Source organism: Mytilus edulis, chromosome 1 (genome assembly GCF_963676685.1).
Source record: "Mytilus edulis chromosome 1, xbMytEdul2.2, whole genome shotgun sequence".
NCBI lineage: Eukaryota > Metazoa > Mollusca > Bivalvia > Mytilida > Mytilidae > Mytilus > Mytilus edulis.
The window spans coordinates 94,484,045-94,511,136 of NC_092344.1; the positions used below are offsets into that span (position 1 = coordinate 94,484,045).

Sequence of the window (27,092 nt, forward strand, 5' to 3'; positions counted from 1 at the left end):
AGATATGAAGACATAACAGTCCTAACTTCATGTATAGTAGATATAAAACATGTTTGTAAAAACGAACTCTTTGTTAATGAATCCGTATATACTAGTACTTATTTTGAGGAGAACTACACGAAGACTCTTGTTGGTGACAGTCCCCTTTAAATAAATAAAAAAATGAATTAAAATAAGTCAGTGATTTCTATAACCATCTGTGTAAATGGCATGAACAAAATGATAAAGTTCCTGGATCTCAATTTACTATTGATAACTAAAAATAGCCCATCATATTTTTATCAGATGCGGTGAAGATAGGTTGAGAAACATAAGCTATGCTGAGTCAAGTGCACAGTACTCCATCACCAGTGTGGATCTATCACTTTTCTACAGGTCTATAAACAGTGTGGCTTTACTCTTATTTACAGGTCTATCAACAGTGTGGTTCTACCCTTTTTTACAGGTGTATCAACAGTGTGGCTCTACTATTTTTTACAGGTCATCAATAGTGTGGCTCTACTCTTTTTTACAGGTCTATCAAAAGTGCGACTTTACTGTTTTACAGGTCTATCAACATTGTGACTCTACTCTTTTATACAGATCTATAAACAGGGTGGCTCTACTCTTTTATACAGGTCTATCAACATTGTGACTCTACTCTTTTATACAGATCTATAAACAGGGTGGCTCTACTCTTTTATACAGGTCTATCAACAGTGTGGCTGCACTTTTTTTTTTCTTTTTTGAGTTCTTGTAAAGATTTGTCAAATGATGTCAAAACAGACATTATCGAAAATATTTTAGACTTGGTTAGAAATTCTAAGATATGCTTTCTATCACAAAAGATAGAAATACATATAAAATGTTGCGTTTCTATTGGTGGTTAGTATATTATTTTTCTATTGCATATCCAGTTTCATGGAGCATCATCTATCTCACGTGAATGTTTTGTATAGAGACGTTTTACACTAATATAAAAGTGAATGTCTATAAAACAGACGAAGGAATGGTATATCATATTTATCTTAATTTGACTTTATTACAAAAGAGCTTATTTTCTTATATTTAGCTGATATATTCGATTGTAAGATAAACAAGATATAAAAACATTACATAGAAAATCCCATAAAATATAAAAATAGAATTACCTGTAAGATAACAAACAAAAAAATACATTACTTGTAACATTGCATTTCAACGTATTCGACAAATGTGTAGATTTTCATAACAGATATGCAAAATAAACAATTTGTTGTCATTCAATACTACGACAGAGTATGAATTATAAATGATAAAATACTCAACAAACGTGAAAAACATTCACACCACTGAACTCGATCTTCACCATCAAAGTAGCAAATCATATACTATAATTTCATTAAACAGATAAAGTGGATATTTGACCTTTAATGACGGTTTAAACAATGTAAAGAGATTATAAATGACAACAAAAGGTTGAAACAATTTGAAAAGGGAATACTTATGCTTAAGGATTTATATATCTCTAAAAAGTGTTTTGCTGTGTCTGTAGGATAGACCATAATGGTTGTAAATATACCCGGTGTGATTGGTATTGTTGTTTTCTACATCATCATTGTAATTATTGGAATATGGGCTGCAAGGAAGAACAAAAAGGGGGATACAAATGATTTATTGGTAGCTGGCAGGAGTCTTGGTATGTTTGTGGCCACATTAACAACTGCAGGTCAGTATAGATGGTTTTTCATATTTTTTTTTATATACTTATTATTTTCTAAATGAAATTGTAATATTGATTTAAAACCTATGTAAATAGTTATAATAATAAATAATAGTAATGATTAATATAATCTATTCCAACCCTTAAGTTATGAAAATCCGGGGCATGATTAAAATAACAACCGGAAGTACATGTTTTATGTATTTAGTTATATATGGACAATTTGGGATAGAGCTAAATTTGGAGTATGTACATCTTTAAAACAGAAAGTCTACGACAAAAATAACAAAACCACATCTAGGGATGGTAAACGTCAGAGAAAAGGAAAGTATACGACAAAAATAACCAAAGGACACATAGAGATAAAGGGAGATGTGTATTAAACGTCAAAGAAACGGAAAATCCAAGACAACAATTAACCAAAGAACATCTAGGGATAAAGGAAGATGTAAGATATACGTGAATAAAACAAAACGCTGTTCAAACTCATAAATCCATGGACAAAAATTAAAAACTAAAACTGAGGGAAACGCATTAAATATAAGAGGAGAACCACGACATAACACTAAAATGAAACACACACAGAAACGGACCAAGCGTCAGACAAAATCCAACGAGAATAACAAATATAACATCAAAACCAAATACATGAAACGGAAAATCTACGACAAAAATAACAAAACCACATCTAGGGATGGTAAACGTCAAAGAGTCACACTGTCGATAGACCTGTAAAAGAAAAAGTTTCAAGTTTACGCTCAACTATAATCTTTTCATTTACATCAATTATTTTAGATTATATCCGTCTTTAGGATCTACCAGTGCGCAACAAAGACTGTAGATTATTTGACACTTTTGATTGGACTTTTGACATTCTTTTTAACAGAATGCCATCATAATCCGCTACCCCCACTTTGGCAAAACACGAAAATATATTATTAAATATTGTATACTTATAAATTGAATTTGGTCAGTTAACCGAACATTAACAATCAGGGATATAAGCTAAGTAAATATCAATGATATGATAAAACAAATCTTCAACAAAGCAAAACATACGTTGAAAGAGAAAGAAAGCAAACGAGCAATTTTCAACTAATACAGATGGCTTCGTTTAGACACACGGACAGATGGAGGGGTTACCAAGTGTATAAAATAAGTATATAAGAGGCAAACTAATAAGACAATTGAATTACAAAAGAAAATCTTTTACAAAAATTCGAAAGTATTTTAGAATACTGAAGAAAAAAGTTTATACAAAAATAAGAAGATGTGTTATGCTTGTCAATTAAAACATTCTCTACACGAGACCAAAGAGGGAAGAAAGATACCAAGGGGACATTCAAACTCATAAATCGAAAATAAACTGACAACGCCATGGCTTAAAAAGAGAACGACAAATAGACAAACAATAGTACACAAAACGCAACCTAAAAAAATGAAGATTAAGCAACACGAACCCCATCAAAAACTGAGGGTGATCTCTAGTGCTCCGGCATGGTATGCAGATCCTGCATCACATGTGGTACCCGTCGTGTTGTCATGTTAGTAAACCACTAATAAGTAATTCGGTAGGTCACATTCGGGAAACGGGAAAGAGATTGTAATTACGATATAAGGAACATATTCGCTATCATATGTGAAACGGATATTATATAACGGTACACCAACCCGTAATAACGTCCGTAAAATTTACGAAGAATGATTTCAAACTTCACCATTTGGAACTCTTGGTTTAATATCTTCTTTGTGAATAGCAATCCTCTACCAAAGTAATCATGATAGGACATACAAGATCGGGAATATCGTATCAAGTGGGAGATATATACTCCGGATGCAGTCGCTGCTCGAATGTAACTACACAAAAATTGAAATATCACAATTGGGAAGCTGAAATCATCTGTTTTGTCGTAAAGTTAGTTTTGTTTTAAACCGATCATCAATGTCAATTTTTAGATGTAAGTCGAGATGAGAGGCAGATTTAACTGTTTCTGTTGTATCATTTATCTCTAGTTTGAGGGTATAGATGAGTTCAACATAGTCAACACATTTTGGATTTATTTAGTGAGAGAACATCCCCTTTAATGCGGAAAGCAAAGTTAAAGGATACTGCTAACTTCTTTTATTTCTTTTTAAGAAATTCCTGTATCATGTAAGTCTCATAATAATAAAGGAACAAGTCGGTAAGAAGAGGGACAATGTTGGAGTAAAATTAATCCCTACCTAAATCAAAATACTTGTATCAACGTTGGCCATTTTTTTTATGAATCAAAGCAATACCAACTCTTTCAATTTGTCTTTTGATTTAGAATGGGGAATACTTGTGTAGAAATCATTTAAGATTATATTTGATTAAACTTAAAATCAATGTGTTTATATTGACCGTATCTTCGGCTGTTGTTTGCTCTTTGGTCGGGTTGTTGTCATTTTGACGCATTCCCCATTTCCATTCTCAATTGTATTACCATCTCTATAAAATTTCGTAAATTATTATGTGATATCCTGCTTTTTCTACTGGTACATCCGAAAATCAAATCCATCTTATAAATCAAAGTTTTCAGAAATATATGGTAACCAAATCGCAAATTTAATAGGTATAAAAAGATGTGGTATGAGTGCCAATGAGACAAATAACAATTTATGAAAGTAAACCATTATAGGTCGAGCTACGGCTTTTAACACGGAGCCTTGGCTCAAACCGAAAAACAAGCTATTTATAAAGGGCCTAAAAATTACAAGTCTAAACCATTCAAACGGGAAAAACCAACGGTCTAATCTATATAAAAAACGAGAAACATGTATAAACTACATAAACAAACGAAAATTACTGTAACTGTACATCAGATTCCTGACTTAGGACAGGTGCAAACATTTGCAGCGGAATTAAGCGTTTTAATGGTACCAAACCTTCTCCCTTTTACTGAGACAATAGTATAACATCATAACATAGAAAACACACGATAAAATATCAATTGGAAGGCTCAACTCAATCAAAAAGCATAGATTACGCTCATTGAAATCGACGCAAATTAACACACTATGAACGAATAAATTTGAAAAGCGATACCTGAATGCATATTCATTTTAATAAATTAATATTTAAGGTCAAAAGTAAATAAACAAGTTTAAAAAAATCTATGGTAAGATATCACTGTGAAATATTTAACAATTTATAAAAAATCCTCATTTTCGAAGAAAAAAAAACTGTTTTCAAATTTACACAGGTAAATAAAAATAATTATGTCGATAAGTTTACAAAATCTTCCTATTAAGAATACCAAGAAAGTTCTGTAATATAAATAAACATAATCCAACATTTGGTACATATGGAGTGAATATCAACAATAAAACTATACAATAAGAGCTAGATAAATTCACACTCAAATATAAGAGGAAAAAAACGACACAAAAGAAACACAACGTTAAAATGTAACACACACAGAAACGAACTATATATAATATAACATTGACCATATTCCTGACTTGGTACAGGACATTTTTTAAACAAGTGTAATATAGACAAGATCCATATTAATAACAAAAAATAACAAAAAAACATTATAAATAGTATCAACAGGTCAAATTAACAAGAAAGTATGATTTGAGAGTATTCGCAGTTACTGACAGCTAGTTCAAAGCCAAAACAATTGATAATAAAAAAAATCATGCATCAGAGACTAAAATCAACTAAAACACATCCCAGGGATTTAGTATTTTAACGTCATGCACAGTCAGAGAAGACATGACTTGGTGCAATGCGAAAAATAAAAGTATCAACAGGTAATAAGATAGTGAGGAGCGAATTATTTAGAGATGAAAATTAACGTGTGTGTGTCTCTATACATCCCGCTTGAAAAGAAAAAGCAATTTAGTTGTTTTAATTTGCTAATGACAAAATCGATATTAGTGCCAATTTAATATATATTCAGAGATCTAATTACAATATTGGTACGATAACCCTTACTAATAAGTTTATTTAAAGGTTCGATGAGTTTACACGGATCACATAGTGATTTCCGCGCTTTAAGTACAATATTACTGTAAAAATAAGGATGTGAAATACCATTTTTAATAAGTTTTCTACAGGTACAGCCAAATTTACTATCTTTGTATATATGAAAGAACTTAGTAAAAGTTTTAAGTTTTAAGTAATTTATGGTATCGAAATCCCTGACATAAAAAATTATCCGTGATGCATTGATTACGTTCGTTAAAATCTATGACATCAGTACACACACGGGCATACCGCACGAGTTGGGAAATATAAACACCGTATGACGGAGCCAAAGGCACATCGCCGTTTAAAAAAGAAAAATTAACAATAGGAAATGAAAAAAATCGTCTCTTTTGTAGTAAATGTTAGTATGGAGTTTCCCTTTAGAAATTGAAATGTCTAAGTCTAGAAAAGGGCAACTGCTGCTGTTTATGTTAGATTTAGTTAAAGTAAGTTCTTTTGGGTAAATTTCAGAAGTATATTTAGAGAACTTTGGATTATTTAACGAAAAAATATCATCCAGATAACGGTAGGTATTGTTGAATGTATCAACCAAATGTGAAAATGATAGGTCTTTACTGAGTTTGGTCATAAACTGAGATTCATAGCAATATAGGAATAAATCTGCTATTAAAGGGGCAGTTAGTGCCCATAGGAATACCTACTACCTGACGATACACTTTTGCTTTATAAGATTGAGTGGAGGTGTAGTGTACAGAGTAGAAAAATCATAACTGTCAACAGAATTATAAGGACCATCAAAAGCATGTATTTTATCTAAAACCTCTAAATAATTTTTAACACTCAAAAAATAATTAATACCATTATTTTCATAAGCTTTATTACAAAAGTTAATAACCAGTGCTGTAAAGGATATAAACCTATAACAGTCCATTCCGTAAAATATTGGACAAGATTGAGGCCGCATGCCGAAGACCTGTTCAATATTTTACAGAATGGACTGTCGGAGGATCATATCTTACTTAAAACATTGTATAACATGTTAAAAAGGTGAAAAAATGCAAGCAAATACAATTTTTTGTTACGATTTATTTCATCAAGTGTTTTTGTGAATAAACTTTTCTACATTAAAATTTACCCTTCATATTGGCCCCTTTAAAAAGTAGCTCAACATAAACAATAGACAAAAAGAAAGTACAGCTGAAGGTAATTAACAACATGTATTGCATTTACATGAAGATTAAAACATAAGGTATGCGTGTCATGATTTTTGCGTGCGCAAAGACTACTTTAAATATTTTCGGTGAATACTTTTTTTTGTTGTGCTTCAAAATGGATTCAGACGAAGGAAGTGTATTTTCAATGCAAAAAAAAAAAACGAAAAAAGTTATGTCGTTATTAGTGATTGTGTTTTTTCAAACTTTTGATTAAAATCAAATATGTGTGGATTAAAAAAAGGATATTATGGCAAGTTTTATATTTATTATATTTCAAAAGCTCATCCTCTCCTATTAGTTTCTTGTTTCTTCTGAGGTTTTACATCTTACTAGGTGAATTAGAAAAGAAAAAAAACCTGCGAAGACACGTTCACGTTGAACCATATCGAGTGATTGAATTATATAATAGATATGAACAAATGTAGAGATAACAATTTTAAATCATTTTGTTGTTTATCGGAATTTTCAAGAGACTGTTATTGTCTAACCAAACGGTACCACATAATTACCTCCTTTTTTCTGTTTTTTTTTCTTTCTGCAAGGTCGTGTCTCTTATTTTTTTTATATGTGTATTTATGTTCCTTGTGTTTGTTTTTGTTAGTAATGATACCGAAACATAATTATTTATCTCGGTTTTCTTTTCGCAAAACAAACTCTTTCTTATTTTCTTTTATTACATAAAACGATCACTGCGAACAAAGTGTCAATCGGACACACCATTGGTTTATATGACAGATAACAAGTGGTAATGGCTTCTTTTATTCTGCTTCCCATATTCATCGTCGTTCATAAGCGAAGTGTTGCATTACATTCATATTCAAGCAATAATATTAGACTGAAAAAATACATCAACTTGTAAATCAACGCCGAAACCTGAAAATTATAAAAACTATTGTAGTCCCCTAGTTAATGAAGAAAGTTCTTATTTTGTAATTTGTAAACAGGATGAGGTTTAGGTTGTTCATGGTCCTTGTATTGCGGCGTGATATATCAAATGTTAAAAGCATAACTTTATTGTTTTTTCTCATTTTAATTGTAGCTGAAAATTATGTAAGAAAGAATAAGATCAACACCAGAGGTAATTTTTAGTATCAAAAGACGGATGAGGATAAATCTTATCTGTGATATATGTATTGGTAGTGTTAAAATCAATTTGAAAGTATTTTTTTCTCAAAAAAATGTTTTAATCAAATGAGTGACAAAACTATTGTAAAGGAATGTGGCTTTAATAAAATGTTTTTTTTTGTAATCGTCAATTGTTCTTTGGTTGTTTGTTCACATGATGAAAACAATATGCGGAATTGATAGGGTTTTTTTCAGTGATTTGACTATCTTTTACCTGTAAGATTCAGTTATACTACCTTGAGCTGTCCAATATTTTTAAGAAAGAGGAGGGCTATTCTAAAATATTAGACAGCTGAAGGTAACATAATGGTTTCTTACAGGTAAATGATAGTCCAATCATTGAAATAAAGAACGGGTACAACAATAGAATGGCGTCACAACAATGTTTTAAATTTAGTTGATACATTCGATTGTAAGATAAACAAGATATAAAAACATTACCTAGAAGATCCGATAAATTATAAAAGTAGAATTACCTGTAAGATAACAAAAAAAGTAAAAAACACATTACTTGCAACACTGCATTTCAACGTATTTGACAAATGTGTAGATTTTCATAACAGATATGCATAATAAATAATTTGTTACCGTTCAATACTACGACAGAGTATGAATTATAAATGATAAAATACTCAACAAACGTGAAAAACATTCGCACCACTGAACTCGATCTTCACCATCAAAGTAGCAAATCATATACTATAATTTCATTTAACAGATAAAGTGGATATTTGACCTTTAATGACGGTTTAAACAATGTAAAGAGATTATAAGTGACAACAGAAAGGTTGAAACAATTTGAAAAGGGAATACTTATGCTTAAGGGTTTATATATCCCTAAAAAGTGTTTTGCTGTGTATGTAGGATAGACCATAATGGTTGTAAATATACCTGGTGTGATTGGTATTGTTGTTTTCTACATCATCATTGTGGTTATTGGAATATGGGCGGGAAGGAAGAACAAAAAGGGGGATACAAATGATTTATTGGTAGCTGGCAGGAGTCTTGGTATGTTTGTAGCCACATTAACAACTGCAGGTCAGTATTTGCGTTTTTTCATTTTTTTTTTATACCAGTCCTATCTTTAATATGAAATTGTCAGCTTACTTTTGATTAAAAAGCAATGTAAATAATAGTAATAATAATGAATATAATAAGTAACATACTTTATTTCAACCCTTAAGTTATGAAAATCTGGATTAAAATAACAACTGGAAGTGCATGTGGTGAGTAAAACAGTTGATATCTCGCATGTAATTGTTAACCTCGAGCAGAAACTATTATATTGTTTTTGTCATAAATATATGAAGATGTGGTATGAGTGCCAACGAGACAACTCTCCATCCAAATAACAATTGATTAAAGTAAACAATTATAGGTCAAGGTACGGTCTTCAACACGGAGCCTAGGCTCACATCGAACAACAAGCTATATATGGCCCCAAAATTACTAGTGTAAAACCATTTGAAACGGGAAAACCAACGGTCAAATCTATTTAAAAAAACGAGAAAATTTGCAAATGAACGGAACGAGTCTTCAACAATGGTGGTAAAACGCTGATTCAAGTTCTCTGTATGCGTGGCATAAACCGAAACAACCGAACCTTAGTCATAGACGATAATGTAATGATAAATATACTCACAAAAAGAAATGTTAAAATGCATGGTAAATCTAGCTAACCGACTTATTGGATTTTCACTAAAACAAGAAAAAGTATATAAAGGTTATTCTATGTCCTTTGGTCTTGGGTGAGAGTTGTCTCATTTGCTATCATACCACATCTTCTTATTATTATGCTCCATGCCACGCAATGAAAGCAAAACATCACCATAGAAGTAATTAGTATATTTAATTAAAGCTACTATGTTAATTATACCACATATTCTTATTGATTCTTATTCCATGCAATGAAAAAAAACATCAGCATGGCGATGATTATTATATTTTATTGAAGCTACTATGGTTGGAGGGGCATACATCAATGGTACAGCAGAATCAATGGGTAGAGATGGATTTCTATGGACCATTGGACCAGTCGGATATAATCTTTCATTAATTTTAGGTTTGTGTATTATACTTTATATTTGACAGGCAAACTAAATCAAGGATTATTTTAAACTTAACATATGTGTTGTTTTGCAAGTTGATGGGATAACTATAACAGAAATAAAATTTCTCCAGAAACGGGAGATTTTCAAAAAAAACCTACCGTATATGATATATGATATATATGGACATCTTGGGACAGAGCTACATTTGGAGCATGTACATCAATAAAACAGAAAGTCTACAACACAAATATCAAAAGCACATCTTTGGATTACGGTGATGTGGACCAAACGTCAAAGAAACGGAAATTCTACGACAAAAATAACAAAAGCACATCTAGTGATAAAGAACGACGAGGGGTTTAAGTCAATGGAAAAAAAATTCTACGACAAAAATAATCAGAGGACATCTAGGGATAAAAGGAAATGTTAGGTGTAAAGAAATGAAATAGAAAGTCTACGACTAAAAAGACTTATGGACATTTATGGACTATAAAAATGTTGCGAATAAATTTAACAGAAATAATCAAGATCTATGCTATAGATATTGAACAACAAATATATTATAGGTGTTTTTATATTGTATTTCCGTGAAATTTATTCAAAACTTTTTAAGACTGAGCGTTTCAGAGCTTGGCTTATTTTGAAGACAGTTATCGCCTGATGGAAACTGCATGCTCATCTTAATTAAGATGTATTTTGTATTCATTACGTTGTTGGGTAACTGTCACAAAAAGTATAAAGCGAACCTCAAAGTATTCAAAACCTGCATTTAGATAAGTTTTAATACAAAACAGTTATATATCAGTCATGCTTTCACAGAATGCTACACCTTTTTAACGTTAATATTTATATATAAATTCAGAACTCTTTTGGAATAATAATTATCGTTCATTATTCTATAAATGTCAAATCAGTCGATTTTCATGGGTTTTTGAATTTTGTGGTTGATTAGAGAATATTTAATCAATGGTCTATGTTGGAAATCATTAATATTCGGATTGGTTAAAATTGTTTGTTTGTTCGTTAGCAGTTTAACAGAATGCACATGAAGGCTGTACTATTAACCATGACTTAAGTTTAAAAGTAATTTGTTTTTTAATCCATTTAAATATTCATTGCATACTCAAACTGCTGCTACATTTTTTTCAAAAACAATCGGACAGAATAGAAATTGAAAAACACCAAAAAATTTAATCTTAATATGATCTATTCATATTTTTTTTTTTAAAGTAAATGGAATATTGGTATCAATTTTCAAAATTCGTACCTTACAACTAAGGATTTTATAACATTTTTGAAGCTGCAGTTGTGATTAAGCGAATCATTTAGTTATTAGATACATCATCAAAGATTATAATTTCTTTAGAAGAGACAACATAATTATGCAATATTAAAACACCAACAATGACAAGATGGATGTACATTTTACGTGGAAATAATTATTCTCACCTACAATTTCCAACCCAGATATAATTTATAATTTTAAAATGATATTGACATGATTTGAGTACTCTCAATACTGAAATACCTTAGTAATTGGTTTCCCCTACCCAAATATACTTGAAAGCATCAGACAGAATACACATTTTAGTCGATCATCTGTAAATATGAGCCTTGGGTATACCTGGGTCAGTATTGGAAGGCTATAAAACGTGTGTAAACTTCAAATGTGTCATAAAAAATCAAAAAAGCATTATACCTCAACATCGACGGAACAATTTGAAAATGGCTGTAATTTCCTGAACTGGAAAAAATTCTAACATAAAAGTGTTGAAATGTGGTAGAATTTCATAAAACCCACTTTTAAGTCCATCAGTAACAAACATAAACATAATGCAACTCAAGTATCAATTATTTTTGCTAATTTACTTTTGTGTTGGCTCTATGTATTCACAGTACCCTTAACAAATAATCATGAAACACTAGTGTTCTCCCTAAGTATTATGAATGACAAATATAATGTTGGTACATATTTATAACTAAAACATAAAACAACATAAAGATATGACTGCATGGTAAGTATTCATCATCTTTTGCGACTGTCGAAAATCGATGATCTGTCTGCAAGATATCTCTTCTACCACCATACATCATGTACTGTGTAACAACCCTTACATAAAGAATACGAAGAAAGCAACACTCGCACTCGATTAACGAAATTTCTAGTTTTACAAGTCTTGATAGGCCGAGTTGGTCATGTCGCTTAAAGGTGCAGACGTAGTTTCCAAAATTTCACGGTATCAAGTGTTTACATACTGAAGAGACAAGACTTCAAGGATACAATTTTGCGGAAGGAAATTTGCGAAACATACTTCATTACTAACAATTTAATACTTTAAAATGTTATTTATACCAGATATGATTTTCAGTAGGAAGAGAGACAACTTTCATTGCATTACGTATATCGTTATTCAATGGTTACCTGGATTGTTGTTGATCTCAGCGTCTAAATTCGTAATTACTTAGCATTTTATACTTTTTGATTCGAGCGTCACTGATGAGTCTTTCGTAGACTAAACGTATAGCGTACACTATTTAAATCCTTGTATATATGATGAGTTTACTGTAGATTGGTTATTATTTGTGGGATATCAATTTTCTAGGCTTTCTTATGTACAGGCAAACAACGAATTTAAATGTTCAACGATTTTCAAATTTTCTATAACATTGTATGCAGACTTTGACAAAACCAGAATACTTAATATCCACCAAAAATGCAAGATTTCCTCAATCCACGATAATTGATACACACGAAAATGAATGAATCCACCGTATATTCAATATATATCATTCGTATATGCGTAAGAAAATGTGCACATGTACTTCTGTTTCAAGCACGACATTGGTTATTAAATATATATCGGCTGCAGTTTATTTTGACTAGTTTTAAAAGTATGCATCATCTTATCTTATAGCTGCATTAATATACGTGCCAAAAGTAAGAAAAGCAGAATATACAACTATATTTGACCCCATACAAGAAAAATATGGGAATCGGACTGGTGGACTACTATTTATTCCGGAATTATTAGGCGATTTGTTCTGGGAAGCTGCCATCTTCAATGCACTAGGTTGTAGTTAAATAAGAATAACGAAATACATAGATTTTATCTGCATCAAAATCAAGTAAACTATGATGGAAGTTATGGCGAAAAAGTAACCAAAAAAATCAATTTCACTATTAAAATTTGTAAAATAAATGTTTTTAACAACATTTTTTATAAAGTTTTTTATTAAGTCAGTGATATGAACAAATAAGTGAATAATTATCAAAATTGTAGGAAGTAATTTGTTTCAAGTATTCGGACAATAACAAGGTTCATATTACATGTTTTAAATAAGTCATTTACACATTTGTCAGAAGTCAGTAACTCATGTTTTCCATATGTAATTGAGTGTATTTTTTTTAAATTGTGAATGACAATTGCATCTCAATCTTTTGATTCATAATCCTGAAACTTTCCTTTTTATTTTCCATGCTTGTTTATTACAGGGGCAACAGTTTCGATAATACTTGGAATTGAAATGTCCATTGCCATTATAGTTTCAGCAGTTATAGTTATTGTCTATACATTCTTTGGTGGTTTATACTCTGTAGCTTACACAGACGTTATACAGATGTTCTTCATTATCATAGGACTAGTACGTACAATTTTACTTACATATTTTCTTGGTGAAATATAATTCATGAAAACTAAATGGAAGAAAGAAACAACTTGAAGATACTTACAACTGAAAGTCAAATTAAAAATATTTGAATACCCATTGGTGGCCGGCCATTGGCTGATTTCTGATAGTTGATCGAATTGCTGCCTCAGTCTCCAATTCGATTCTCAATTTTATCAGAAGTGGCGTATTTTTCAAAGCTATGACAGATAAGTATAAACTGTAAAAAGCAAATATGATCAGATATTTAAAATCTGCAGATGAAAACATGATTAAAGCACTAAGGGAACTCCTCAAAAAGTAATTTTGCATTTTGGGGGGAATCTATTGTATAAAGAGAGAAACTGTAAACGGCAGATATAATCAGCAAATGGATCATATTTTGGTTGTAAATTATCTTCTGATCTATAATGTGGCCATTATGGCAGATGCACATATATCCAAATGAGCGACAAACACTGGACGTTTTAATTTCACATACGGAAGTCTTTTTTTGGAACACGTGTTTAGTAATACAACTGATACCTTATAAACGGTATGCAATACAACCACAACATGGATGGAATAACAGATAAGTTATGAAAAAGTTTACTTTGTTGTATATGTACATTTTGTGTAATACCATAGACTGTAACAGAAGAAATCAACTAATTTATACCTAAACGAAATCTTAAACAAGTTTAGTTATTTTGATCAGTGACGTATCAATTAGAGAATTCCACAGAAATTTTGTAATTAGCAGTTCATATATGCAATTAAATGATTTCGGCAAAAAATCTATCCATAAAATAAAATTGTTTTAACCATCGATGATCCATAGGATCTTCAATATTATACAATTAGTTGTGTTGTTTCATATACATACTCAGTCTGGCGTTGAAAACATTATATAATTATAAACAATGATCACTTCATTATTAAGTTACTATGCTTACACTTTTGGTTTTACTAATTGTTGAAGGCTGTTGGAGGCCTATATTTGTAAACTTCTATGTCATATTGGTCTTTTGTGAAGAGTTGTATAATTGGCAATCATAGTTTACCACATCTTCTATATTTATATTAACAGGTAATGGCACTACCGTTTGCATGGACAAATCCCGCGGTTGATTTCAGTAGAATAAGTAATACATGGCAAGGAGAAATGGATAGTAACCAGATTGGGATATATATTGACACATGCCTTTTAACACTGGGAGGATGTCTCACCTGGCAGGTATGAAATAATAAATCATAAAATAAAAGTCAACAGAAGCATATTGGTGTTCAAAAGTCATAAATCGATTGAGAAAAAACAAATCCGAGTAACAAACCAAAACCGAGGGAAACACATCAACTATAAGAGGAAAACAAATGAATAACAGGAACACCGAAGTGAAACAAAAACAAACGCCGACATACATAGGAACGAACTATTCCAGACTTGGTACAGTCTTGTGTAGACGAAACGCGCGTCTGGCGTACTAAATTATATTCCTGGTACCTTTAATAACTATTGGTACAGGACATTATAAGAAAAAATGGTGGGTTGAACCTGTAGGTTTAATGGCATGCCAAACCTCATGCTCAATGACAATGTTGAAACAAAATATCACTCAAACACTATGTGACAGATATACAACACTAACACACACAACAACATTTATAACAGAGACACGCACAAACAAATAATATAATAGTCGACATAATATTCAAACTATATACGGATTGATTCAATATGTGGTATATTGTGACAATGAAATTTTAAATAATTGTTGTGTTAATACTTTTCTTTTCCAAATATAAACGTATGTATAAAACAAGATATGGTATGACTGTCTTTTAAACAACTCTCAAAAAGAGACCAAATATACTCGTTGTTTACGTTATGAATTATAAATATAAATGCCATTTTAGGCGTCACATATTTTGTCCAAACCATCGGCGCCGTTGTATTCCATAATATAATGTGTTAGAGCTCTTTTATATTTTAATTCATTCAGAATGTCGATATAATAAAGGCAAAGGGACTCGGTTAGCAGATTAAAATTTTGTAAATCAATGTTTTTAATTTATTTTTTATTATTTCCTGTCTATTTGCATTACTTTATTAACGTATTTAACGTTGCCATCACTATTTCTTTGTTTTCTGGCAATGTGCAGTTTACTATCCATATCCGTATACTAAAAAAATCCTAAAGGGACCTAATTCGCCATCTTGAATTGTCTTCCCTACTTTAGATAAAAAAATAAATAAAAATATTAATAAATTACTATATACCTTACAACAGCCCTCATTTTCTTCCGAAATTATTTTTCTATTACATGCATATTTTGATTTGTGGATTAACAGAACCCTTACGCAGCTTCAGTTGCATTCGTGTAGAATATTTAAATTTCCCGGCGAAAGCAACGTAACTGGCAAACATGTCGTTTTCAGTATGATAGACGAAATGGGAGATAACTCTTGTCATTCGGAAACTTCCGGGTTGATGCGTTTACTACAACGATAACTCCTTATAAACAGACGAGTGATATCCCCTAACTTGATACCTACGCCACACCAAGATATCCTTCATATAAATTAAATATCAAATAAAAATGTCTTTGAACAGTCAGTGCATGTGTTGTTTCAATATCAGAGTATCCTTTTATCCTTCCGCCCATTGAAAATATCAAATGATTGTCCCCAAACTATCGGGTTTTATTTCCATAAAGGAATGTGACTTTCTGACATCGTCCTGATATTTTTTCAAATCATGGATTTATGCAGTACAACACTTATATAATCAGAGGCGTATTTATGGGGAAAAAAGGCATTTTGATTGAACTTCATACATGCATGAATGATAAATTAATAGACTTTTTCAAAGTATTAATCCAACTTGACCTACCAACCGGCCCTCTCCCCTTTTTTAAATCCTGGTACTGTTAGTAAACCTTATAAATCCCATTGAACGTGTCAATATTTTAAGTAACTTCTTCATATTATTGATGTGTCAACGAAAAAGTCAATGATTTATGTTACCCCGTTTGAAAAAAGGTTCTATTCGTTAACATGATTAATAATTTTGCGCTCAATATGTAATAATAAATCAGGGGACAGCACTCGTCTGTTTATAAGGAGTTATCGCTGTGATAAATGCATCAACCCGGAAGTTTCCGAATGACAAGAGTTATCTCCCATTTCGTCATCATACTGAAAACGACATGTTTGCCTTTTACGTTGCTTTCGCCGGGAAATTTAAATATTCTGACACGAATGCAACTGAAGCTGCGTAAGGGTTCTGTTAATCCACAAATCAAAATATGCATGTGATAGAATAATAATATTGGAAGAAAATGAGGGCTGTTGTAAGGTATATAGTAATTTATTAATATTTTTATTTATTTTTTATCTAAAGTAGGGAAGGCAATTCAAGATGGTGACTTAGATCCCTTTAGGATTTTTCAGTATACGGATATGGATAGTAAACTGCACATTGCCAGAAAACAAAGAACTAGTGATGGCAACGTTAAATACGTAAATAAAGTAATGCAAATAGACAGGAAATAATAAAAAATAAATTAAAAACATTGATTTACAAAATTTTAATCTGCTAACCGAGTCCCTGTGAATAAAGGGTCCTATTCGATACAGGTTTGATGTCTTATTAAATTTATAAAAAAGTGACTTCATAAATCTAAAAACACTAGAAAAACAAACGGGAATTGCATGAACTGACGGCATTTTAATCATACTTGTTTGGACGAAGCCAACAAGTTAAGGTCAATAACGTCATGTCTAATACTAAATGCACAAAACCTGGTGTACCACAAGGCTCTATCCAAGGCCCTGTGTTATTTATTTTATATATTAATGATTTACCACTAAACATTGAATATTCATTAATAGATTTATATGCAGATGATTCTACATTACATAATAAAGGTAATGATGTACTTCAGTTAACTGCTAACCTTCAAAATTATATTCATGCAATTGAAAACTGGTGTTCGCAAAATTGTATAACTAAATGCCAAAAAGTGTATATCAATGATTATTGGTTCAAAACAAAGGCTTTGTTCAACTGGAAACAGTTAAAATATCAATGTTTCAAATGAAAAAATAGAGAATGTAAATTGTGAAAAACTTCTTGGTTTATATATATAATTGACAAAAACCTAAATTGGAATGAGCAAATAAATAAAATGTCATGTAGAATATCAAATACAATCAATTTATTTCAAAAGATAAGAAAATATTTACATATATATGCATATACGTATTATCGATTTTAATGCTTATATTCTACCATTGTTTGATTATTGTTGCAACATATGGGGAATTTGTTATGAATAAATAAACTTAATATGTTATTAAAAAATTCTGCTAGGGTTATAGTTGAAGCTGGCATGATGACATCATGCAGTTTATTGTTTAATAGTTTAAACTGGTTAAATGTGGAAAAACGCATTCAATACCAAAAGGAAATACTTGTATTTAAATCATTAAATGCTATGGTTCCTAACTATTTACAATAAAATTTTCATTTTACTGATAATCAAAATTATAACTTACGTTCAGCTGATGAAAAGATATTAAATCTTCCAAAAACCAAAAACATTTTTTTTAAAGAAAACATTTACATATTCAGGTTCTCAAATATGGAACAGTTTACCAAATGAAATAAAAATGAGTATCTTTTAAAACAAAATGTTACAATTTTTTCATCAATTGTGCAAATTAATATGCTTTTTCATTATTATTCAGATACAATTGTATATTGTGTATAATATATCATTATTATACTGTATGTACTGATAAATATGTTACTATTATTTTGAGGACTCTCAGGAAGATTAGTTTTAACTAATGGGACCATCCTCTTGAAATAAAGATTATTTATTTTTATTTATTTATTTATTTACAAGATTGATCGTTTATATAAATATACAAAGTTAATTTCCATTGTTTAACGCGAGCGTACATTTTAAATGAATAAATTGAATGAAAACTACGGTTCCTTATTTGTGCATTGTGATTAAAAAATCGTATGTATAATTACTTTCATTGTTTCCAACTCTGTCTTGTATTGTTCTGGTCGTACTATTGCAAATATTCTATTTCATGACTGTATCATGTGTTTCTATCAGTTTACTATAGTACTATCACATGGAAAGGTTAGAAATTAAATTAAACCCTAGTGTTTACTATTAATTAAGTGTTTTAAGGTCTTATCTTACCGTTTTAATTTATTGACATAATTGCACGACCCGATTTTCAATTAACAAGGGTAAGATTTTCAATTAACAAGGGTAATCGTTGCAAAGAATCCTGGTCAAACTTTTGTGAAAGACGGTTTTAACTTTGAAGAGTTTATGTTCTATGTTGAAGGCATTTTTAGTGACCTGCAATACAAGTACTGTTCCATTGAGTTTAGTTATATGTCTTCTGTTGCTGTCCCTGACCCATGTTTTCTGTATTTGGCATGTGTAGTGCATCTTGACATTATACATTGTTACGTGTACTGTGATGAACTTTCGTGCAGGACTGCTTTGTGTATTTTCGACATGGAACTCTTGACCAGACTATGACTTTTTGACTCTTGACCTATGCACTTTGGGTGTGTCATCAAGATATAGTGTGTTCCGTGGTAGATTACCCTGACATAAAAGTATAATTCTAAATTGACCTTGCTTCTGAATTTGTAGCATGAAGATGTATTGTCATAAGATGGTGAGTGTTGTGGCACGAGAAACTTCATATGAGCTTGACCTTTGCCCTCATTGTACAACTTGTATATTTTGTTTGAATTAAATGGAAAATTGTCTGATTGCACTCATACCACATATTCTTATATCTATATTAGATATATAGATATATTTGTTAGTTTTGTGTACCACGATGACCCTTTCCTCAACATCTGCTTTGTGTGTGTTTTTTTTTTGTCATGGAACTCTTTACCAGTCTATGACTTTTTGACTCTTGACCTATGCATATTGGATGTGCCTCTGGGTATGATTACCTTGACAAAGTCAGGAGTCTCTGGCTTATGTTAGTCTTGTATGTTTTAATTGTAAGTTCGGTTTTATGTATTGGAGTTTGAACTAGTCCACATTTTGTTTAGGGGCCATCTGAAGTCCGCAGGCGGGCGAGGAATTTCCATTTTCAATTTTTGAATTGAAGAATGTTTTGATCAAATAAAAACTAAATCTTTTCATTGCCGTGAAAAATAAGAGAGATTATTATACTTCAAGAGTTTTTTTCCTATATAAAATAAATGAAATAGTTGTGCTATTTCATTCTAAAGACAATTTGCCAGTTAATAGTTTCAAAGACTATTGCCCCGGTTAATAGTTTCATAATCATCTTTCCCGTACTTTTCCATGCTTATTTTTCATTGGACGATAATGATGTCATTGACTACTCTGCTTGGTTTCGTATGCTTTGCAACGTCAAACTCACTCATATATTGTAAACGGTGGAATCTGAGAAAGAAAATCTTCATGGAAATTTTTTAAAAGATTTAAAATATAGTACCTTATTCATAATATGGGTTCGCTCTCCGTATATTAAAAGTGAATTTGCGTTTGGTGTACTTTAACTAGGATTTATAATAAGCACGGAAAGTTTAACACAAGTATTTTGTAGTCTTGATTGAAATTAATGAAATATTTATAAATACAAAACGAATTATAAAAAAAGTAAAGTTCATCATGTGCATGTAAAGTTATGTCACATTTTTTCTTTCTTTCAGATAAGGTATATACACTTTTAGAAAATTAGTTATTTGGTATATAAAAACACTTAATGGCTGTGTTGTTCAGTATAATAAAACACCTAATGACTGGTTGTGCGGGTAATAGCAAGTTTGTTGTCCCTTCGCATACCAACTATTGCTCTCGGCTTTGCCTCGAGCAATAGTTGGTACCTCAGGGACAACAAACTTGCTATTACCCTCACACCCAGTCAATAGATGTATAACATTTACTGCTTCAGTAGCACCATGTGCTGCCAGTATTGATAGATGTTTCAAAATGTTTCAATCATTTACCTTGGATTTCATTTCATGGACATGCAGATATTGATAGTCTGTTTAAACATCTTAAAAAATCACACAGAAGGTATACGCATATCAATAAACTGAACTCGGTGCAAAGAACCTTTAAAGTACACTTAGACATAGAGCTCAATCTATTGAAACACTTCGTTATGCTGGTCACTGTCTGTTACCAAACTGCACCGCAATCCTAAAAAAAAATATGCAAGTTAATTTTATTAGAAATAGAATTCAAAGGAAGTAAATAAACTGTTTACTGAAATAAATGTACAATATGTCTATGAGCCACAGATAGACACTCTGCTTGTGAAAAAAAACCACAAGTAAACTTCCACATATAGATGCAGGATTCACGTAATTTTTACTGTTTTGTGACCATAAGCATTGTGTATAAGTTTCAAAACATTTGGTTGAGGCAAACTTAAAAAAAATGTACTAGTATACATATTTTTTAAGGGGCCAGCTGAAGGACGCCTACGAGTGCGGGAGTTTCTAGCTACATTGAAGACCCATTGGTGGCCTTCGGCTGTTGTCTGCTCTATGGTCGGGTTGTTGTCGCTTTGACACATTCCCCATGTCCTTTCTCAATTTTAAAGTTAAAGAACAGAAACAACAGATTTAGCATTTTTCCTATCTAATTAAGGCTCCGTGTTGATATTTGTATCATTAGTACTCGTACCAACTTCTTATATCTAATAACTCATGAACAGTAACACCAACCAATATCGAACTTGATAGATCTATCTGTGTTATGGGGTAATAAGCATTACGTATAAGGTTTATAACATATTTGATTGAGTCAAACTTAGTTAAAAGAACGAAAACGAAAAATTCAGCATTTTCTATGTTTTTATAAAGGAACATGATAACTCATCATGAACGGTAAAAGTGACGCTACCAAATATCAAATTTAATTTTCTTTTATGTGGAAATAAGCATTGTCCCAGGTTAGGGAGATGGTGGAGACCCCGCTAACATGTTCAACCCCGCCTTGTTCAGTATGCGTGTGCCTGTCGCAAGTTAGGAGCCTATAAATTTGTCCGTTTCTTTTCTCGTTTGAATTTCGTTTTATGGTGTGTTTTTCTATGTTTTGATGTTATAATAGTTATCAAAAGTACCAGGATTATAATTTAGTACGCCAGTTATAATATTGTTTCAGAAAAAGCGAGAACGTTTGGTACCATGAAAACGTTTAATCCCTCTGCAAATGTTTGCACCTGTCCTAAGTCATGAATCTGATGTACATTAGTTGTCGTTTGTCTATGTAATTTATACGTGTTTCTCGTTTCTCTTTTTTTTATATAGATTTGACCGTTGGTTTTCCCGTTTGAATAGTTTTACACCTCTAGTAATTTTGGAACCCTTTATAGTTTGTTGTTCGCTGTAAGCCAATGCTCCGTGTTGAAGGCTGTACATTGACCTATAATGGTTTACTTTTATAAATTGTTATTTGGATGGAGAGTTGTCATTGGCACCGGTGTCATTGGCACTCATACCACATCTTTCTATATCTATTTGCTCATTATTGAAGGCCGTATGGTGACATATAGTTGTTAATTTCTGTGTCATCTGGTCTCTTGTGGAGAGTTCTCTTTGGCAACCATGCCACATTAGGTGGAGGGCAGAGATCCTGCTGTTTGAATGTGCCTGTCCCAAGTCAGGAGACTGTAATTCATGAACTGTCGTTTGTTTATGTGTTACATATCTGTTTTTGTTCATTTTTTGTACATAAATTTGTCCGTTTTTTTTCTCGTTGAATTGTTTTACATTGTCATTTCGGTGCCTTTTATAGCTGACTATGTGGTAGGGAAACTTTGCTCATTGTTGAAGGCAGTAAGGTGACTTATAGCTGTTAATTTCTGTGTCATCTAGTCTTTTGTGAAGATTTCTTATTGGCACTCATGCCACGTCTTCTGTTTTATTTTGTGTATAAGTTATGTAGTATTTGGTCGAGGCAACTTAAGTTAAGAGAACGGAACCCTTTTTTTACGTTCGGGGCGGACGGACTAGAGTAACTCTTTATGCCCCTTTACTATGGCACCGACACAGAAGTTCTTACTAGTGTGCTGGTGCTACTCATCCCACTAGCACTGTCATTAACACACACACACACAATTTTATTTCACAAATATTCAATCTTAATTTTGATTTGATTATTTTGGGTCTAATGATTACATGCATGCCTTTCACAAGGAGTATCGACAAATTAATTGTACATATACATTTTTGTAATATTTTATAACTTACAATTAAATAAAGCTAACAAACTTAAATTGATCATCACTTTCTTTTAATATGTCTTTTATCATTCTGTTTTGAACAAAACGATTTGTTACATATACTTCACACGTATTTCTATCAAATCTGACATTATTACAAAGCAGCTATTAAATAGAATTTATTCGAACTTCAAATGTGCAATCAAATATATCTGCAAGTCGTCAACTGGTCATGTGGCTAGATGCATATATCGTGGGCCAAACGAACGACAGTTCCTAATTTTGTTGTTTTAAAACTTCTAGAAATATTTACGGAAATAAGGAATGAGTAAAGGGAAATAAATTAAAACAGAACGACTGAATTAAATAAAAGGATGTTCGATATAATGTATATTTCGTTTTATTTTTAAAATATATGCTTTATTTTTATCTAATTTCATAATAAAAATTATTAGAATGAGAAAATAAATACCTTAATTACAGCTTCTCTTGTCGTCGATCCTGAAATGTATAATGTTATAAAACAATTTTAGCGTCTTTGACCTACTTTATCTTTTTATTCGGATACTTGTGGTTATTTTCTCCAAGTTCAACGGGAACATTAGAATAATCTAGAATAGAACCCAGATGGAACCAAGAAGTCGGGTTGCTATAACCAAACAACCTGAATGTTTAACTAGTTACCATGGTTTCGAACCAAAGAACCCGGATAGAACCAAGGTTCAGAACCAAACAACCCAGATGGAACCAAGGTTTAGAACCAGAGTGCCCGGATAGAACCTTATTGCATTCGGAATTCTCATGACTTTTTTTACCTTCAGTGTATTTTCCAAATCATTTATTTATTTAGTATATTTATATATAATATATAATTTAGAGCGGAAAAGAAAAGATATGGTATATTAATTCATGGCGTAATATCATTTAGACAAACACATCGCTCAGAGTAACAGCGCTGTTACTTTTATTCATCTGGGCATGGTCGCAGGACAAACGTTTCACAACTCTCTAGAATTTTAAAACGGATCTAGTGTTGACATCAGCAGAATTCTTTGATATGTATCGACAAAGCTACTGTTGGTTTTGAGTCGCACAAATGAGGGTTATATGAAAATATTTCAAAGTGTAAAGGGAAAGAATCTATTAAATACTGTCAAAAAGTATAACAAAAATACCAAACTCAAAGGGGAATTATAAAAGAGGAAGTTCATAAAATCTGACAAAATCAATTAACGTAGTACCTACTTGGTACAAGCAGTTTCCTAAGAAAATGATTGGTGATACCTTGTTTAATAGCTACGGTTTTATAGTTAGCTAATATATAATTTTGCCAAAAATCGTAGGTGGAATAAACATTTTATTCAGAACATATGAAAATGAAGAAAAGTAGCAGCTATTTTTCATATTTCAGGCGTTTTACCAACGAATTTTAGCATGTAAATCTGTAACCGTTGCTCGGAATTCTGCGTTATTGGGAGCAGGTATTTCATGGTTGATGGCGATACCACCTGCTGCTATTGGTGTTATTGGTGCTGCCACTGGTATTTATAGATAATTCTAATAAGTTTGTAATATAGTAGATAAGTAAAAACATAATGAGGTTATAACGAAAGCCAAATTGTTTGGAACTATCATAACATGCGACATTCATGTCATTGGTATTGACAACAACCTGTCGTCTTTTCCTCGTTCTTATTTTACAACGGATACAATTGCTAATGGATTTTTAATTGTCCACACACATTAAACCACTTCAAGTGGCACTTGCACAACTGGTGAAGTAAATATTGCGAACCCTTTTTTAACACATACTTACACTCAATTTATTAAAGAAGGCTGATTGTGATTTCGCTTCAGTTTTCTGTAGCTTTTACTTTCATCTTTTTCTGTACTCGTTGTTTCCTATGTGCCTATTCTTAGTCCTCAGAAACTGTTACTAAATTCTGTAAAGTCTGTGTCATCATTGATACCATTGTTGAATATAAAAGACAAGATGTCAGTCGTACGTATAGATGAAATGTGCGTTAGTTTGTCAATTTTCGATTAGTATAAAATCGTTGTGAATCTAATGATAGCTGTTCACATTCTTCTTCCGTAAGTGACTGTTACTGACATATATCAAAAGAAAGAACGAGCATAATTAATTTTTGTGTTGGTTTTTTGTGCAGATTGGAACATGACTTCGTATCCACAAAATTCCACATTATCTTACGAAGATTGGACGTTTATATTACCTATGGTTATGGAATATTTATGTCCATTAACAGTCTCGATCATAGGATTCGGAGCAATTAGTGCTGCAGTTATGTCGTCTGCAGATTCCATTGTCTTAGCAACAGGCTCCGTCTTCAGTAGAAATATTTACCAGAACTGTTTTAGACCTCAGGTAAATATTATGTAGCTATTTTGAAATAAAAGGTTTGGTATTATTATCAAAAGAACACTATTCAACTGCGCTAAAATGTAAATCATTTGTAAATGATTTAAATCAACAGATCGGTACGAAATACAAACACAACTAACATAACATTAAGCACAAAGCAAGATTTAATTCACCATGAGGATGTTCTATAGGAATTCCCTTCCCAAATCTGCATCAGGAACAATACCATTAGATTTATGGTCATGTTTCTGATTTTTCATTAACTGGTAAATAAGTATCATTTGCACTTCTATTATCTTCCATATTATGAAGATCGTTAGGTCTATAACCATTCCTGTACATAGATGGTGTAGATAATATACTTGTGTTGACCCTTTCAGTACATTCCTGGAATATATTTATGTAGAACACTTGTCTGTATTTGCATTAGACTAGTAAGCTTTTTACTTTGGACCCCAGTTTATGCCGACTCGGTTCACGACCTGCTATGTATGTCCCGGAATAGGTATATTTCATTATACTTTCTAAAAACGTTATTCTTTTACTTGTTTTTGTAAATTATTACTTTTACTGTTTATTCCATTTGACATGGCTCGGTACTCATACATCTCGTCATTGTGTTATTGTGCTATGGTAAATTTTTGGATTCTTGTCTGTCTTTTTTTGCTATTGTGCTTTGTCAAAATACCTTTTTGTTTTTCTTTGTTGACATATTTGTTTGTTTTGTAGGGATTAAGATTATAATACAATGTTGACTGCTGTACTCCTATTTTTGACATGTTTACCTTTCATTGTACATATGGTCGTTAACAAAATCAAATGTCTTAACCATGTCTTAAAATAAAAATCTCTGTTAGTATTTTAAATGAATGGCTCAAGAAAGTATTTTATTTCCAGGCATCTGACAGAGAACTTACATGGGTACTTCGTTTTAGTATAGTAGTTGTAGGAACTCTTGGTGCTGTCATTGCTATATCTGCCAACAGTATTTATGGACTGTATATATTATGCGCTGATGCTATGTATGTTGTTCAGTTTCCTGTTTTAACTTGTGCATTGTGGGTACCATTCGCGAATACATATGGAGCAATTAGTGGATTTGTTGTAGGAACCACACTACGTGTATTAGGAGGTGAACCAGTGTTGTCATTTCCGGCTATTATTAAGTATCCTGGGTATAATGATACGCTTGGCCAGTTATTTCCCTTCAAAACATTTGCAATGATGTCGTGTACATTTTCACTTCTTTCTATCTCATATTTAACAGAATATATGTTCACAAAAAGAAAACTTTCAAAAAAATTTGATATCTTCAACTGTTATGGACCTAAATCAAGTCGATGTAAAAATGATGGAAGCGATATTTCAATGACTGTTAAAACTGAAGATGACGTCAAAAATGAAACGGACACATTTTTGAACAATTGATATTTTAACAACGACTATGATTTTTTTTTAATATAAAATGTGCTTTTTAACCTAATGGAATTGAATTAAATTTTACACCAAACACAAATTCCCAGGCGACACTTTATATTTTAGAGTAACGGAAAAATGACAACAGAGGATGTGTGACTAAAATGGGTGTAATAAAATAAACCAAGACCATCTAACTTAAAGGTCAACTTTTGCGAAGCACTGCCGGTTAACATTCATCTTTCATATCGATTCTGTACATTTAAATTCACTGTTTGAATACATACAAGTGATGGAGCATCTTCTAAGACGAATGAAGTAATTGTATTGTTATAATAAGTGATACTGCTAACAGTC

At 31.6% G+C, this 27,092-nt stretch overlaps 1 protein-coding gene across 4 annotated transcripts; it reads left to right on the forward strand.

The window, feature by feature from the left end:
• The first annotated feature begins 1,396 nt into the window (after positions 1 to 1,396).
• Positions 1,397 to 26,800, forward strand: LOC139495596 (high affinity choline transporter 1-like). Of its 4 annotated transcripts, XM_071283886.1 has the most exons (11): positions 1,496 to 1,687; positions 7,893 to 7,931; positions 8,843 to 9,016; positions 9,933 to 10,040; positions 12,945 to 13,100; positions 13,523 to 13,671; positions 14,765 to 14,911; positions 17,570 to 17,605; positions 24,348 to 24,477; positions 25,105 to 25,322; positions 26,217 to 26,800. In XM_071283886.1, the coding sequence occupies exons 3-11, from the start codon at positions 8,854 to 8,856 to the stop codon at positions 26,745 to 26,747; spliced, it is 1,638 nt and encodes a 545-aa protein (XP_071139987.1). In that variant the 5' UTR covers positions 1,496 to 1,687; positions 7,893 to 7,931; positions 8,843 to 8,853; the 3' UTR covers positions 26,748 to 26,800. The 4 variants fall into 4 exon arrangements, with proteins under 4 accessions (XP_071139993.1, XP_071139987.1, XP_071140002.1 ...); XM_071283892.1 differs by lacking the exons at positions 7,893 to 7,931; positions 8,843 to 9,016 and having other exon boundaries at positions 1,397 to 1,687; XM_071283877.1 differs by lacking the exons at positions 1,496 to 1,687; positions 7,893 to 7,931 and having other exon boundaries at positions 8,734 to 9,016.
• The last annotated feature ends 292 nt before the right edge of the window (positions 26,801 to 27,092 follow it).